At 42.2% G+C, this 15,413-nt stretch overlaps 2 protein-coding genes across 2 annotated transcripts in view; one reads left to right on the top strand and one right to left on the bottom strand.

Moving 5' to 3' along the window:
- LOC117356515 (ribonuclease H1-like) overlaps positions 1-13,676 on the bottom strand; it is a 112,261-nt gene extending 98,585 nt beyond the window's left edge. The window contains exon 1 of the mRNA XM_033935802.1: positions 13,571-13,676. The gene's annotated coding sequence lies outside the window, so the exon portion shown is untranslated. The remainder of the gene's footprint in view (positions 1-13,570) is intronic.
- A 157-nt stretch (positions 13,677-13,833) lies between these two features.
- Positions 13,834-15,413, top strand: part of LOC117356517 (ribonuclease H1-like) — a 117,541-nt gene continuing 115,961 nt past the window's right edge. Inside the window, exon 1 of the mRNA XM_033935803.1 lies at positions 13,834-14,029. Coding sequence (XP_033791694.1) covers positions 13,974-14,029 — 56 coding nt within the window. The 5' untranslated portion in view covers positions 13,834-13,973. The remainder of the gene's footprint in view (positions 14,030-15,413) is intronic.

The following is a 15,413-nucleotide window of genomic DNA, read 5'->3' as shown; positions in this document are numbered from 1 at the left end:
AATAAACTCCATTTTTCACCTCACTGTCATTGATAATGAACCACAAATCCCTTCCTTTCCTCTCACATCCAAAATCAAGCCCCAATACTACAGAAGAAGGAAAAGGTGCACACCTATCGCAGTCTATAGTCGCCGCTTCCGGTTCCATATGCGCTACTTATTGCATGATCAACTGAGCGATTTCCTTCCAAATTGGGTCACTTTTTAAGTACTAACTGCAGGAATTTTTTATGCGGGTTCGGGGTTTGTGATTACTTTTTTTTTTGCAGTGTATGAATATATATATATTTCTTTCTCTCACCATTGTTCTCTAATGTTTCAAGCTTCAGCGTGGTGTTTTGGCTACCTCTGTGCATTTCAAGCCTCATTCTGATGCTCACAAGTCTCATTCTGGGGCACCAATAGCCTTTCTCAATGTGTTCCAAGGTTCACTCTGGCGTCATCTGTTTGTAAAGTTAGTTCTCTTTTCAACACCATGGTTACTATCTGCCACCTCAGAGGCAGAGTTTAAACAAACCCGAAGATCCCTACGGATCCCACGCCACGGCTGTCTGCTTTTTGAGGCCGTGCGCTTTTTGGATCCACGGGATCCTTGTTTCACTCTCTCTGGTTTCAAAGTGGCGCTACTAGTGGCAGTTAGTTTTTCCAATAAATCTTTAAAAGTTACCTCATATAGGCTTGGCGGATGTAATTTAATATTTCGGGATATGGACTCTTTCAGAAGTACTCTTATAAAATGTTACGAGCATCTGTCTTTTTATCCTTGATATTTTATTAATTTATAAAAAAATAAATATATTTATAAAAATATGGGGGCCATTGGCAAAATATTGTGGTGAATAGTCATCAATTCTTCTCTTCTTTTCTTTTTTAGCACACTAAGGGGGGAGGGAGTTGGGAATAATTTTACATAATATGTTATAATATGCTATATAATATGTGTACATTTCTATTGAAAATGTGATGAAGGGTGGGTTTATTGAATCACTAGATTTTTATGTGGTAGATATTAATGTGCTATTGTGGTATAATTTGTATAATATAATCTTTTGTGCACTTGATGTTCAATTTGAAAACGAATAAAGAATTATTAAAAAAAATAATACAATACATAAAGGTATAAAATACAGTCAGCTAAAAGAATTATTATTGCACTAATGATCAATTTTTTACGTATTTATCTAAGCTAGACCAGACTCTTAAATACATTGTAAGGCTTCTAGCTCAGAGTTTCTCAACTTCTTCTTTTTTTTTTCTCCAAATTATTTTAATTACATTTTTAGAAAATACAATAAACAACAAAGAATCACATCAACAATTCAGTGAAATAAAACAAGCAACAGCAAATATTCTTTAACAGAATGCTTTCCTCAAAACAATACAGATCAGAAGAAAATCAATAACACAAAATCAGGTATCGGGAAAAGAGAAAATGCAAAATAATCAGTTATGAAGCATGTAGAAGGTTTTCCTGTATATATTGATCTAAATAAGCCCAGGTGAGCGAGAGTGTGAGTAAGGTGTGGAAGAAAAGGAATCCTTTTTGAGATTGGCTGTTTGTTCATATCTTGTATAAAGGCAAACTGAATTCCACCAAAAAGTATAGTTCAGGAATTGGGCCGATTTCCAATTCTTCAGAATTTGTAGAATCCCAACAGCAAGTAGAAAGTCAGTCTGGGTGGGCATTCCGAGTCCGCAAAAGATGTGTGTTGGGAGCAGAGAATAATAAGCAGCTCATAAGAGACAGTCATGGGACCTTTTGTAATATTCTTTATAGTGTTCCAAATTTGGATCCAAAAGGGTTTTATGCAGGAGCAGTGAAAAAGCATATGAGCTAATGTTCCATCTTCTGAATTGCAGTGCCAACACGTCGCATCTTGTCTAAGCTTTGCTTTCCACATGCGAAAAGGGGTCCAGTGAGCGTGCCACATTAAGAAGTACAATGATTGGGAAAGTTGTGAGGACATCGACGGGCGATTAGTTTTGGTCCAAAATTTAACCCAGTCAACATCATATGTAGTAATCGAGAAGTCTTTCATCCAGTGTTGCGGGAATTCAGATGCCAACTTATAGTGATTATCTCTCAGGATGCGGTAAATAGAGGAGATAGCCTTTCCTTGAACTATGGTTAAATCACACCAAGAAGCAATAGTTGAAAGAGCAGGAGGAAAAAAGCATAATGGAATTTTGGCAATAGTAGAAGTTAAGGTTTGCCACTGAGAAAAGGAGCGATGAATACCTGGATAAAGAATACATAGAGTGTCAAAAGGTATTAAGTTACCATTAAGAAATAATTGTTGTACCTGCCAAAGCCCTGCTGTTTGCCATTTTTTCCACAGGAAGGGCTTACTCTTCGTCTTAAGTGCCGGATTACACCATAAAGACATGGTAGGTAGATTGTACATAGAGATGTCGGCAAATTTGTTTAAAAAGCGAAGTGCTTGTTGGGTTGCATTCAAGAGAGAGTACGCTTTGAGTTTTTGTGGGATGTATCTAGTAACGAGGGATTGTAAAGGGAGAGGGAAGCTAATATGACTTTCAACCTCCAGCCAGGTAGGTGGATCTAACGGTAAGCAAGTGTGTGTCCAGTAAGCTCCATATTTAATTAAGGAAGCCAATTGATAAAAATGAAAATCAGGTAGTTTCACTCCTCTATTCTCCTTAGCAGCTCATAATTTGGACATAGAAATTATAGGTTTCTTATTATTCCATATAAACTTCGAAATAGTTTGCCTAAGCCAAGTATAGACAGAGGCATTGCAAATGGAGGGCAACATAGACAATATATATATGATCCGTGGGGATAAAATCATCCTAACAGCAAAGATTCTACCCCACCATGATAGGTAGAGGGGGGAGGAACCATCTAGTTGTGACTTGAGTGACAAGTTGTTTGATTCTAGAGATATTAAGTTCCATAATATGGGAAGAATATTTGTGAATTAAAATTCACAAATACCAAATAGCCGCAGAGGACCATTTGAATTTAAATTGAGCTACATCTGAGGAGAAAACAAAATAATTTAAAGGGAATATTTCAGATTTTTCCCAATTAACTGAGTATCCTGAGTGGGAGGAATATATCTCAACCAATTCAATGAGCGCCGGTATTGAATGCCGAGGATTACGGATAAACAGGAGGACATCGTCTGCGTAAGCGGCCAATTTAATTTGTCTGGAGCCTACAGGAATGCCCTGGAGTTGAGAACACTGTCAAATGGATGATAGAAAAGGTTCAAGGGCAAGATTGAATAATAAGGGTGAGAGAGGGCATCCCTGGCGAGTACCCCTAGTTAGGGGGAAAGAAGTTGTTAAGGAATTATTAATCAAAATTTTCAACTTCGGGTTACAATAGAGTGTTTTAATCCAATGTATAAAATACTCCCCAAAATTAAACCATCTCAGAACCCGCAGTAGGAAAGCCATTCGACTCTATCAAAAGCTTTTTCTGCATCAATGGCCAATCCCACTATGGGTTCCGAGGAGGTCTTGGCAAGTGTATTGATGTGGTGAAACAAACGCAGATTATCGCCTATGTGTCTATTCTTAATAAAGCCCACTTGATCTTTGTGGATTAAGGTTCCAATAACTTTATTCAATCTAAGGGATAATGTTTTCACCATGATTTTATAATCAAAAATTTAGCAATGAAATTGGTCTGTAATTCTTAATAAGAGTGCGATCTTTGTCAGGCTTGGCAAAAACAATGATTGTTGCTTCAGCAAAATTATATTGTTTATTAGGATTCTGATGAAGTATAGTATAGTATGTTAAGAGATGGGAAGCTAGTTGTGTATCAAAGGTTTTGAAGAATTCAGGGGTGAATCCATCTGGGCCAGGGGCTTTGTTATGTGGCAGAGAGGATATAGCAGACAATATTTCTGAAATCAAAATCGGAGAGTCTAAATCTTGCTTAAGGGTATCATGTAATTGTGGATGCGTGATGCAGCTTAGATAAGTATCAATATCAGAATTTGATGAATGAGATTCAGATTGATAGAACGCAGAGTAAAATTTTTCAAACTGAGATGAGATCATGGACTGAGTCATCACCGTTTGACCAGCATCGCTCCTAATGGAGGAAATATTGAATTTTTTTCCGTTTGGCTCTAAGATAGTTTGCTAGGAATTTCCCCATGATATTATCTCCCAAGTAGTGTCCAGAAGCATGAATAATTAAATCCTGTCTAGCCTTGGAGGAGAGAAGAGAGTTATATTCATATTTAAGTTTTAGAAGTTGTTGATAAGTATCTGAATGTTGGAAAGGAGCAATCATATGTAGTGACTCTAATTGTTTAATAGTTTGTTCTAGCAGTTTTTCTTTTTGAAGGAACAATTTAGTTTTACAGGCTAAAAGCTTAATAATCTCATCTCTCAATGTAGCTTTATATGCCTCCCAGACAACAGAAGGAGCAACTTCATGATCCTTTGAATTTATCAGAAAAAAACTCATCTGTAAAATCCTTAAGTTTAGTAACAATATCTACATCTTCTAGCAAGCAATTAGTTAATCTCCAAGAATAGAATTTAGTATTATCAGGTTCGATTTTGAGAAAAAGAGAGATGGAGGAGTGATCCGTGAGTGATAGGATGAATAGCAGCATTCAGTAAGAATGGAGCTAAATTGGAGGACATTAGAAAAAAATCAATTCTGGAGTATGTGGAATGAGGTGGTGAAAAATGAGTGTAATCCCTCTCTTTCGGATTTAATAATCTCCATGGTTCTATCAGGGAAAAGTTATCAATAAGATTGTGGACTTCTATATGGGATTTGGATTTGGAAAGTTTACACAAGGAGGATCTATCTAAAATTAAATCAAGGGTCTGATTAAAGTCTCCTCCTACTAGTATAGAGTAATTAGCATATTCCAGCAGAACTTTCTGAAGATCTCTGAAAAATTCCGGTTGATCATATATTGGGCCATATACATTAAGAAGTATAAATTCGGTACAATGCAACCTAACATGAGCCAGACACCATATGCCTTCTGAATCAGTTCTATGGGAGAGAATGGAAATGGGTAAGCTATTTTTAAAAAGGATAGATACTCCATTCTTTTTCTTAATGGTTGCCGGAGAGAAAATATGATTGAAGTATCCTGATATAGTAAATTTTTGAGCTGCAGTAGAAATTGAGTGTCTTGAAGAAGTATAATGTCAGGGGTTTTGGCTTTTAGGTAAGTAGCTACTTTAGTACGTTTGATTGGGTGATTTAAACCATTTATATTATAAGAAATAACATGCAGTTCAGCCATAGGACAAAAAGCATGAAAAGATACAAAAATAAGAAAACCTCAAATGCATCAAAAGTACAGAAAAGAAAAAGGTAAGAAAACTACTAAAAAGAAAGGGATAAAAGAGAAGTGACCTGTAGAGAGAAAAACAAAGATTAATAGCGTCCATCCAGCTCTCATCTAGGAGAAGCATGGTGGGCACATAAAGTAAGCAATTTGCGGGTGTACCTGTAAGTACAATAGAAAGAGCGCAGTGGAATATCCACTACCATCCAGAACAAACAAGAATCAATGCCATTCCTTGCCGAAAAACCAAGAGCACTGGGAAAGGCATTTAACAGGAGAATGCAGTATTAGAAATAGCAGTCAGTAAACAGAGTCACTGCATTTTGATCGAGTCCAGAAAATTTCTGAGTTCCACTGGGATCACATATGTGGAGGTGTGATTATTATAATAAATTACTTTCATCCTGGCAGGGTACATGAGGCCAAATTTTGCTCTGATGTCCTTCTGCTCTTGTCTCAGCGAGAGAAACTCCTTGCATTTGGAGGCAGTCGATTTTGCTAGATCTGGGACGATGTACAGACGTTTCCCTTGATAAAGCAGGTGAGACTGTGATTTTGCTGCATCCATGATGTTTAAAAACATGTTGAAATCGCAGAAGTTTCGCTACAATCAGCCTCGGGGACTTCTGGGAGGGAGAAAGATGAGAAGGAACACGATGCACGCACTCAAACTCAAAGGGTTCTTTGAGTTGCAGGTCTAGGGCATCAGGTAAGAATTCAGATAAGAAACTGATGACTCTAGAATCTTCCGCTTGTTCGGGTAATCTAACTAAACTAAACTAAAACTTAAGTTTGTATACCGCATCATCTCCACAATCGTAGAGCTTGGCACGGTTTACAGGAAATGGTGTAGAAAAGGAACTCCAAAGAGGGTAACAGGACAGTGAAGAGAAAGTTTAGAGGGACTTAGTATAGCAAGGAGGAGGACATATTACATTTTTGAGAATAGCCAGGTTTTCAGATGTTTTCGGAAAAGTTGGAGGACGCCCAGATTCCGAAGTGGGGCAGAAAGGTTATTCCAGAGCTCGGTGCATCTGAAGGAGAGGGATGCACCTAGTTTTCCTGGAAGGGATATGTCTTTTAATGAGGGGAAGGATAGTTTGAATTGTTGGGTGGCTCTGGTGATGTTGGGATTCGAGGAATTCCAAGATAGTGGGAAAAGGGGAGGAAGGATGCCATGTAGGATCTTGAAGGTTAGGCAGGCGCATTTAAAGTGGAACCTAGAGACTACTGGAAGTCAGTGAAGTTTGGACAGGAGTGGGGAGACATGGTCAAATTTACTGTTTGCGAAGATTAGTTTAGCTGCAGTGTTCTGGATCCGCTGAAGTCTTTGAAGGCTTTTCTTTGTCAGGTTTAAGTAGATGGAGTTACAATAGTCCAATCTGGAGAGGATGATGGATTGTACGAGGACAGCAAAGTGTTGATGATGGAAACAGGATCTTGCCTTCCTCAGCATGTGAAGGCTGAAAAAGCATTTTTTTACCAAGGAGTTGAGGTGGTCATTGAAGGATAGTGTAGAGTCAATGATGATGCCCAGAACTTTGCTAGAGAACTCAAGCTGCAATGTGGTGCCCGAGGGCAAAGGGATAAGAGTGGGTAGCTGATCTAATTTTGGGCCGAGCCAAAGTAGTTTTGTTTTGGACTCGTTTAGTTTCATTTGTACGATGAGGGCCCAGGATTGGAGGCTTGTTATACATGAGGAAATGTTCTCAGAGAGGTTGGTGAGGTTTAAGTCGGTCTCGAGGAGGACAAGGATGTCATCAGCATAAGTGTAAAGTGTTTCCAGGGGGGAAAGGTGGAGGAGTTTCAGGGAGGACATATAGATGTTGAAGAGAATAGGGGATAAAGGTGAGCCCTGCGGGACTCCGCAAATCGGTTTCCAAGGAGAGGATGAGGTGCCATTCATATTAACAGTGTAAGAGCAGGAGCGTAAAAATTTATAGAATCAGTCTAGGACTGTAGAGCTAATGCCAATCTCAGAAAGTTGGAAAATAAGAATATCATGATGGACAACGTCAAATGCTGCAGAAAGATCGAATTGTAGAAGAACAGCAAACTTATTACGAGAATGAAGTTGTTGAACCTTTGAGATTAGTGAGGCCAATAGGGTTTCGGTGCTGAAGTTGGATCTAAAGCCATATTGATAAGGAAGGAGAATGGATAATCTCTCTAAATAGGATGAGAGTTGGGTAGATATGATGGACTCTAGCATCTTGGTCAGGAGGGGAATATTTGCTATTGGGCGGTAGTTGGAAGGTGAGGAGGGGTCTAGGTCTGCTTTTTTCAGTAGTGGGGACAGGGCAATATGACCCATTTCTGCAGAAAATAGGCTGGACAGTAAGGCAGCGTTTATAAGTTTGGTAAGAGATGAAATGGCCTGTGCGGGAATATTCTCATATAGGTAGGAGGGGAATGGGTCCAAGGCGCAATTGCAGGCTTTCAGTTTGAAGCAGAGTTTAGAGACCTGGGATTCAGATACATGCTCAAAGGCAGTCCAGGATCTATCAGCTGGGATAGGGTTGGAAACAGTTAGGGTAGTGTTGGAGTCGGAGGGTATCAGGGAGTTGTAAGAAACTGCTGGTGGGAAGGAGCATCTTAAGGTAGTGACCTTTTCATTGAAGAACTTTGCTAGATCGTCAGCTGATGGAGAGCAGGCGGGCGTGATGGAGTCATTTTTAGAGGTTAAGGAGCGCCAGATGTTAAACAATGCACTACTTTGGTTGTTGGATCTGGAGATTTTATCACCGTAGAAGTTTTTCCTTGCTTTTTTTAGTACTGTATTGTAGAACTTGATATTGACCCTCCAGGACTGTTTGTCTGTAGGGAATTTAGATTTTTTTCCATTTGCGCTCCAGTGCTCAACATTTCTGCTTCAGTTCTCTGTGATATGGAAGGTACCAAGGGGCCTTACGGGAGTAGGAGACAGTTTTAGTGGAAAGAGGGGCGAGGGAGTGGTAGGTGGTCTTGGAGAGGGTGACCCAGTTGTGCCAGATGGTCTCTGGGATTGCAGGCATAGGAGCGGAGGAGAATTGGTTGAGAAATTTGGTCCAGAACAGTTCACTCGCAATATTTTTGCGGAAAGTAATGGGATTTGAGGTGCGGGGTGGGGACTCAAGGTGCGACATGAAAATGGGGAGACAGAAAGCCCCTAAGAAGTGGTCGGACCAAGGGACGTGTTCCCAGTGGGTGTCATCGACTGAAGTTTTGTAATCCGTAAGATCAAGGAAGCTGATGATATCTAGTGTGTGCCCCTTTTCATGGGTTGGAAAGGAGGTGGGGGGGGGGAACCTAGAGAGGTGAGGAAGTTATTAAATTCAGTCGTATCCTTGTTGGTGATGTCATCTAGGTTTAGATTGATATCCCCAATGATCTTTGAAATTTGAGGAAGGCGTTTGATATGGTCTCAAGAACTAGCTCGGAGGATTTGTTCCAGGGGGGGGACGATATAGTAGCAGAACTCCCAGTGGGTTAGACTCCCAGACGTTGGCTGATATTAAGCAAAACATTTTTTAGAATATACATATGAAAGATTTTTCACGATTCTACAATAATATAAAAAACTATGAGCAGCCGATGATGAAGCGCCACATAAATCTCCATGCAGTCACAAGATAGCACAGCGGTGGAGTGGTGGGGCTGAGGCATACTCATGAAAAACTGAAAGCATTGTCATGTGAAATGGTTGTGCACTAGTCCAGTTTTTTGATATTTTCACTCAATATGATGTCTAGCATCAACAAACTGAGTGTTAATTGCTTCAATTTCAATCCGCACTAGTTTAGTTTCCTCTACCTGTGCAGCCATAATTTCTTTAAAAGATCTCACCTCTGAGATTAGCAGATCATGTTGAGAAAGTGTAGTAGGCAGCGCCATCTTTTCAGGCGTGCTGGGGTTGGTTTTAGGCCTTTTTCCACTAGGTGGAGGAGTAGAAGGTAGATCACCTTTGGAATTTTTCGGCAGGGACATCGGTAGAGGTAAGTGCAGCCTGTTCAGCCTAATACTGCAAGGTTTATCAGCAAAAGGTGTGCGATTTTCTATAACAGTGGTGCAGTGCTGGAGGAGCTTTTACTCCATGCGTCTGCTCAGAGTTCTTGCCAGGCTCCCCCCCCAGTTTCTCAACTTCTTCAAGCCAAGTGGTACCCCCTAAGTCTAACAAATATCAACCGATCAGTACCCCGCCCAGGCTCCACCCCTGACCCCATATACAAGTACACACAAAATAATCTTATTAATAATAATGGTAACCAAAATAAAAACAAAAACAACCAAAGCACACTGTAGGCAGTGAAAATGTTAATTAATATATATATTTTTTTTTCAAAGAGGTCAAGGCAGATGACTTTCCCAAATATGCAATGTCACCTCAGTAACAATTATAGAAAAATAGACAAATATAGTGTACAACATAGACAGCAGATATAAATGATCAAAACTGACACATTTCGATCACTAAATTGAAAATACAGTAAAATCATGAGTCTCTGGTTGCACTTCCTTCTGACTGCATCCACTATTTATTTATTTCTGCCTCCTGCATGCTTCCTCTCCTCCGGACCTCATTCCCTTCTTCAACCAACATCTCTCTCTCTCTCTCTCTTTCTCCCTCCATGAGTCCAACTTTTCTTCCTCTCTCCTCCACCCCCATTGACATGTCTTCTCCCTCTCTCTCACTGTCCTTCTCTTATTCCCTCCCTCTACTGCCACATCGAATATTTCTCCCTCTCTCATCCCCCAGATCATGTGCAGTATTTTTCACCACTGCCCTCCAGCCCCATGCCTATTTCTCCTTCTATTATCCCTCTCTAGCACAATGCCACATCTCTCCCTCCATCACTATGTCCAACATTCCTCCCCCTTGCATCCCCTTCAAATTGTCCCTCTGTTCCCTCTCCACCACCATATCCAACATTTATCCTTCTCATCCTTCTATTCCCCATGCATCTATCTCCACCTCATTCCCCTCTCTTTCTCTGCCCAATTTTCCTCTTTCTTCCTTTCCCCATGTGCTCCATCTCTTTCCCTCTCATTCACACACTCATACCCAACAATTCTCCCTTTCAGTTCCCTCTCTCCTATGTCCCAAGTTAGTGCTCCCTTCGTCCATCCCTTCTGTGACCCATGTTCATGTCCCCTCCTTTCCTTCTATGTCCCAAATTTGTGCCCCCAGCCTTTGTCCTAAAATTGTGCCCCTCCCATGTCCCAATGCACTCCTTCCCACCCCCTTTCTCTCTTTGCCCCAGAACATGTCCCCTCTGTCCCTTACTTGCTCAAGCCACACTCGCTTCCTTCAGGGCCATCCAACTGGGCTGCTCTATCTGTGGCAGTTGTTGCAGGGATTCATGGGCAGTGGTTCACACACTGCACATGGCTGACCCACATGCCTTCCCTCTGACATCGGAGAAAAGTTTTCCGGTTCAGCTACATGCAGCGTGAAAGAGCTGCTGACACGTCCTTCCAACAAGTGCCACTGAGGTAACTGGGATCCCCTGCTGCCCCGAAGGCTTTCCTCTGACGTCCCTTCTGGGTTGGTTCAGTGGAGGGTGGCGGGCAGGAAGGAGGGATCCTTGGCAGTGGCTTTGGCAGAGGGGTAGCGGGCAGGAAGGAGGAATCCCTAGAATAGAAGGACGGATGTTCTAGAATGAGCAAATCTAAGATGGAAGTTTGAAGCTGTAGCTCTGCTGAAGGAATCTTTTGAAAATCAAGTATCTCTGTCTATAACAAACTAAGTTGGTAATTTTTCTGGTAATATGTCTGGGAAACCAGGTAAAAGAAAAAGGTAGAGAATGCATCGCCTAACAAGCAATTAACAAAAGGTGCGGCACCACTACAGCTTCTTTATTAAAGATTTTCATCTTCAGGGCAGCTCCACTGTGATCAGGAGTTGCCCCAGCTGACTAAAACGGCTGCAGCTGCAAGGGAAGGAGTTGGAGCAGGTGTGGGAGGTGAACTCTGCTACCCAACAGCCCTTGCGGCACCACTACAGCTTCTTTTTTAAAAGCTTTCATCTTCATGGCAGCTCCACTGTGATTGGGCCGAAGCAGGAGGGCAGCCGCACAGGAACCCTGAGGGAAGGAAGCCACCACGCTGAAACCGCTGCAGCACCCACAGGCAGGTACCCACCATTGCTGAGAGCTCGTTTATCGGGAAGGTGCTCGGTTTGCGAGACAAAAGTTTGCCGAGTGTTTTGCTCGTCTTGCAAAACATTCGCAAACTGCGTTACTCGCAAACCGAGGTTCTACTGTATTTCGAACACAGAAAACACCTTCGCCTAGTATGGAATATGTAATCACAAACTAATCCCTCCTCCTTTTACAAAACTGTAGTGTTGTTTTAAACCATGGTGGTAGAATTCTGAGCATCAGAGCTGCTACCATCACGGCTGGCGCTAAAAAATGCTCCACAGTTTTGTAAAAGGGTAGATAAAATAGAAATACATAGACAAAGGTTAAATTGAACCAGCAAGAAGCTGGATTCTGCATACAATGCAACACTACAGAAACAGTGACACATATCTCCTAAAGCAATAAATAAATAGGAAATTTTTGTTCTACCTTTGTCTTCTCTGGTTTCTGCTTTCCTCATCTTCTTGTTACTCTCTTCCTTCCATCCATTGTCTGCCGTCTCTCTGGCCCTATATGGCATCTTCTCTCCTTCTATGCCCCTTCCAGAAACTGTATGCCTCCCCCTTCCATCTCTCCTTTCACCCCCATTGGTCTGGCATCTCTCTTCTCTCCTTCCCTCTCCCACACCTCTCCTCTGTAATCCCTTTTTTCCCTCAATTTCCTTTTCAATTTATTTTCTGCATCAGTCTAGGTTACGTTCTTACTACCCTCTCATCAATTTTCTTTTTTACTGTCTACCTACAGCTCGCCACCTCTTTCCCTCCCCCCTCCAGTATTTCACTAACTAAATCCTTTCCCCCATCATGTGCCCTCCTTTTATTTATCCCCTCCTTCCATCATGTGCCCTCTTTCTCTACCCCTTCCATCTAGTACCTTCTCTGTCTGTCCACTTCCATCCAACATCTGCTCCCCTCTTTATCTCCTCCCATTTCCTTCCTGCATTAATTCCCTTATCTCTCCCATCCGTACTTCCATCCAGCATAGGCTCCCACCCTCCCCTCCCCACTACCATCCATTGTCTGCCCTTTCTCTCTCCATCCACCCCTCTTCAATTAGCATCTACCCCCTTTCTTTCCCTCCATTCCAATTCCATCCAGTATCCTTTCCCCTTATGCCTCACTCCCCTTTCCCTGCACACCAATTCCATCAGTACAACCCTTCCATACCACCCTACCCCCTTTCTCTCCCTCCACCACTCTTCCATACCAGAAGTCCTGCTCCCTTCTCTCCCTTCATGCAGCAAGGTCCTGTAATGACTGTAACTGCCGGCTGCCGGTCCACCCCACTCCGACATACTTGCTCTGGTGCAGACTTGGCAGCCGCGCTGAGGTGCAGGAAGGTCCCGCGATGAGTACGTCTGCCGGCTCTGCTCCAAAAGAAGTAAGTTACATCAGAGGGAGTGGACCTGGCAGACGCAGTCATCGCGGGACCTTACCGCAACTCCCTGCGTCTGCCGGTCTTTTTCAACAGTAGGGCAGGCCATTCCGGACCCGGACCCGGATGGCTATGCACCCCACCTAGGGCGTGCACCCGGGTCGGACCGCCCCCTCTTGGTACGCCACTACTTCCAGCAGAACCCTCAACCGGATGCTATTAAATCTCCCATCCACTAAAGATCTTCACTATAAACGAGTTTTTCACTCCACGCTTACCTTCCTAGGAGTCAAAACTTGGAATGGCCTTACAGAAAAGACCAGAACTGAACCTTGCCACATCATCTTCTGAAGAAAACTGAAAACCCATCTGTTCGATACTTAATCTCCTTTATCCTCTCTTCTCTCCCTTTTCCTTCCTCCTCTCTCCCTCTTACCTATCCACCTCCTCTCTTCTCTTTACAGTTGCCTTGAGCCTGTATAGGTATGAGCGACGCACAAATAGAAGATTAGATTAGATCCTGCTGCCGGCCTCAATGGAGGGATGCGGGTGGGCATGCGATATCCTCAGCGGCGACGGCCAGTGCCGCGTACCCCAACAAGTGGCTCACGTACTCCTAAGGGTACACATACTGCGTGTTGAGAAACACTGTCCTAGCTTATCACCTTAAGATAACTCGAATTTGTGAACTTGCAAAACTCATTGCCACCAAAAGTGAACGTTAAGCATAGAATTGTCATTCTAAGTAGATAAAATTGCTTTTATAGCAATTACCAAGAGAATATGCAGCTTCATAACAGCTTGATCCAGAGATGTCATTAAAGCTAAAGATCCAAATACAATCGTCAAGGATAATGGCTTCTTAATATGAAGTATTGCAGATATAATTCTCCATTCCTGCATCCAATTATTTACTTACGACTTCATTTTGGATTGTAATGTTTATTGAAGCATAATTTACAAAATTCAGCCAGAGCTATACTGACCAGCCTGTACTGCTCAGCCAATGAGATGGTAGCAGCCGGGAGACGGAGGTGGGGCCAGAGCCCTGCGAATTGCAGGTGATAGGTGTGGCTCGCCTTGTGTCGCTTCTTGTATTTTGGTTTCGCGGCTTTTTCCTTTAGTCCTTGATAGAAGTCTGGAGGTGGTTCGATTTTGCAATTCTAAGCTTTACACGATGAATTATTATTACGCGGTGAGGACTGGTAGACAGACTGGTGTCTTTCATACTTGGTAAGTGTCCTACTTGGAAGAATAAGACATGATTGTGACTAGGGTCCCCTCCCCGTTTCCTGCCACAGAAAGGTGGTATATTAATAATTAACAAACACTAAAACCTATCTTTGTGATCTTGATATCTGTTTTTGTTTTCAATGATTCTAGAACGGGGAGCGTTCAACTGAATAAAGCATGAAGAAGTTTATTTAAAGTGTTTGGGAACGTTAAGAACTATTGAAGTCCATATGTACAAATGACTAATATTTTTCTCCTTTTTAGATCGCCGATTTTGTTTTTATGATTGGGATGGGGGAAAGGGCCCCTTTTTTGCAGTCGCCTTTGTCAAGGAATGTTAAGTAAAACTGAAAGGAATACGAAAATGAGTTTGTCTTGGGGGCAATAACTTTGTCGGGAGGCTTGTGATTTAATCGAAGTTGAATACTTAGAAATGTTTCTTTTAACACTACTGATTGAAACGTGACTTGAGAACCGATGGTGATAAGAGTCCAACCTTTTTTTTTTTTTTTCGGGGTCTATGTTTAATAGTTCATAGCATTCGGAGGGCCTAGACACGTGCGCAAACACACTCGCGCCCTCTTGCCATCAAGTATTTCCTCTGTCTCTCTTCCTCTTCCCTTCACCATCCAGTATCTCCTCTCTACCCCACTCACTGCACCTCTCCCCAGCACTGCTTGTCTTTCTTTTCCTCCTCCTATGCAGTATTTTCTCTGCCGTCTCTTCCAGCCCATTCAGCACCACCCTTCTCTCTCTCCCTCACCTCCTTATTCATGATTGCCCTCTCTTTCTTTCTCCTACTCTACCATTGCCCTGTTCTGTTTTTCTTTCTCCTTTTCCCATTCAGTTTTTCCCTGTGTTTTGTTTTCCTTTCCACCCATCCAGTATTGTCCCATTTCTTTCTCCCTTTCATCCATTCAGTCTTGCCCTGTTTCTCTCCCATCCTATCCATCTCTACAGCATAATTTTATCCCTCCAATTGCACCTACGCCAGTTCCATGCTAATGAATAACCAATGAAGTAGCGTGGGACCGTATCTCTGGTCCTGTCTCCTCTGACATAAATGTAACCAGCAGATGTTATAGAGCAGGAGTGAGTGCCCACACTTTTTGGTCTTGCGAGTTACTTTTAAAATGACCAAATCAAAATGATCTACCAACAATAAAATTAAAAAAAACCCACAAAGCACACTGTATGCAGAGAAAATGTTAATTATTTAAACTTCTCCCTCCCTATTTGCGGGGGTTAGGGGCAGAGCCAGCCTGCGAATAGGGAAAAATTGCAAATAACTTTTAGCCGGCTCTGATCCACCCTCGGACCTTACCTGGTGGTCTAGCATTGATGCGGGGCAGGAGCGATCTTTCTACACTCCTGCCCTATGTAG

The sequence above is a fragment of the Geotrypetes seraphini genome, chromosome 3 (genome assembly GCF_902459505.1).
Source record: "Geotrypetes seraphini chromosome 3, aGeoSer1.1, whole genome shotgun sequence".
Lineage (NCBI taxonomy): Eukaryota > Metazoa > Chordata > Amphibia > Gymnophiona > Dermophiidae > Geotrypetes > Geotrypetes seraphini.
The sequence above is the reverse complement of the archived record's forward strand: the minus strand, read 5'-3'. Positions and strand labels throughout refer to the sequence as shown.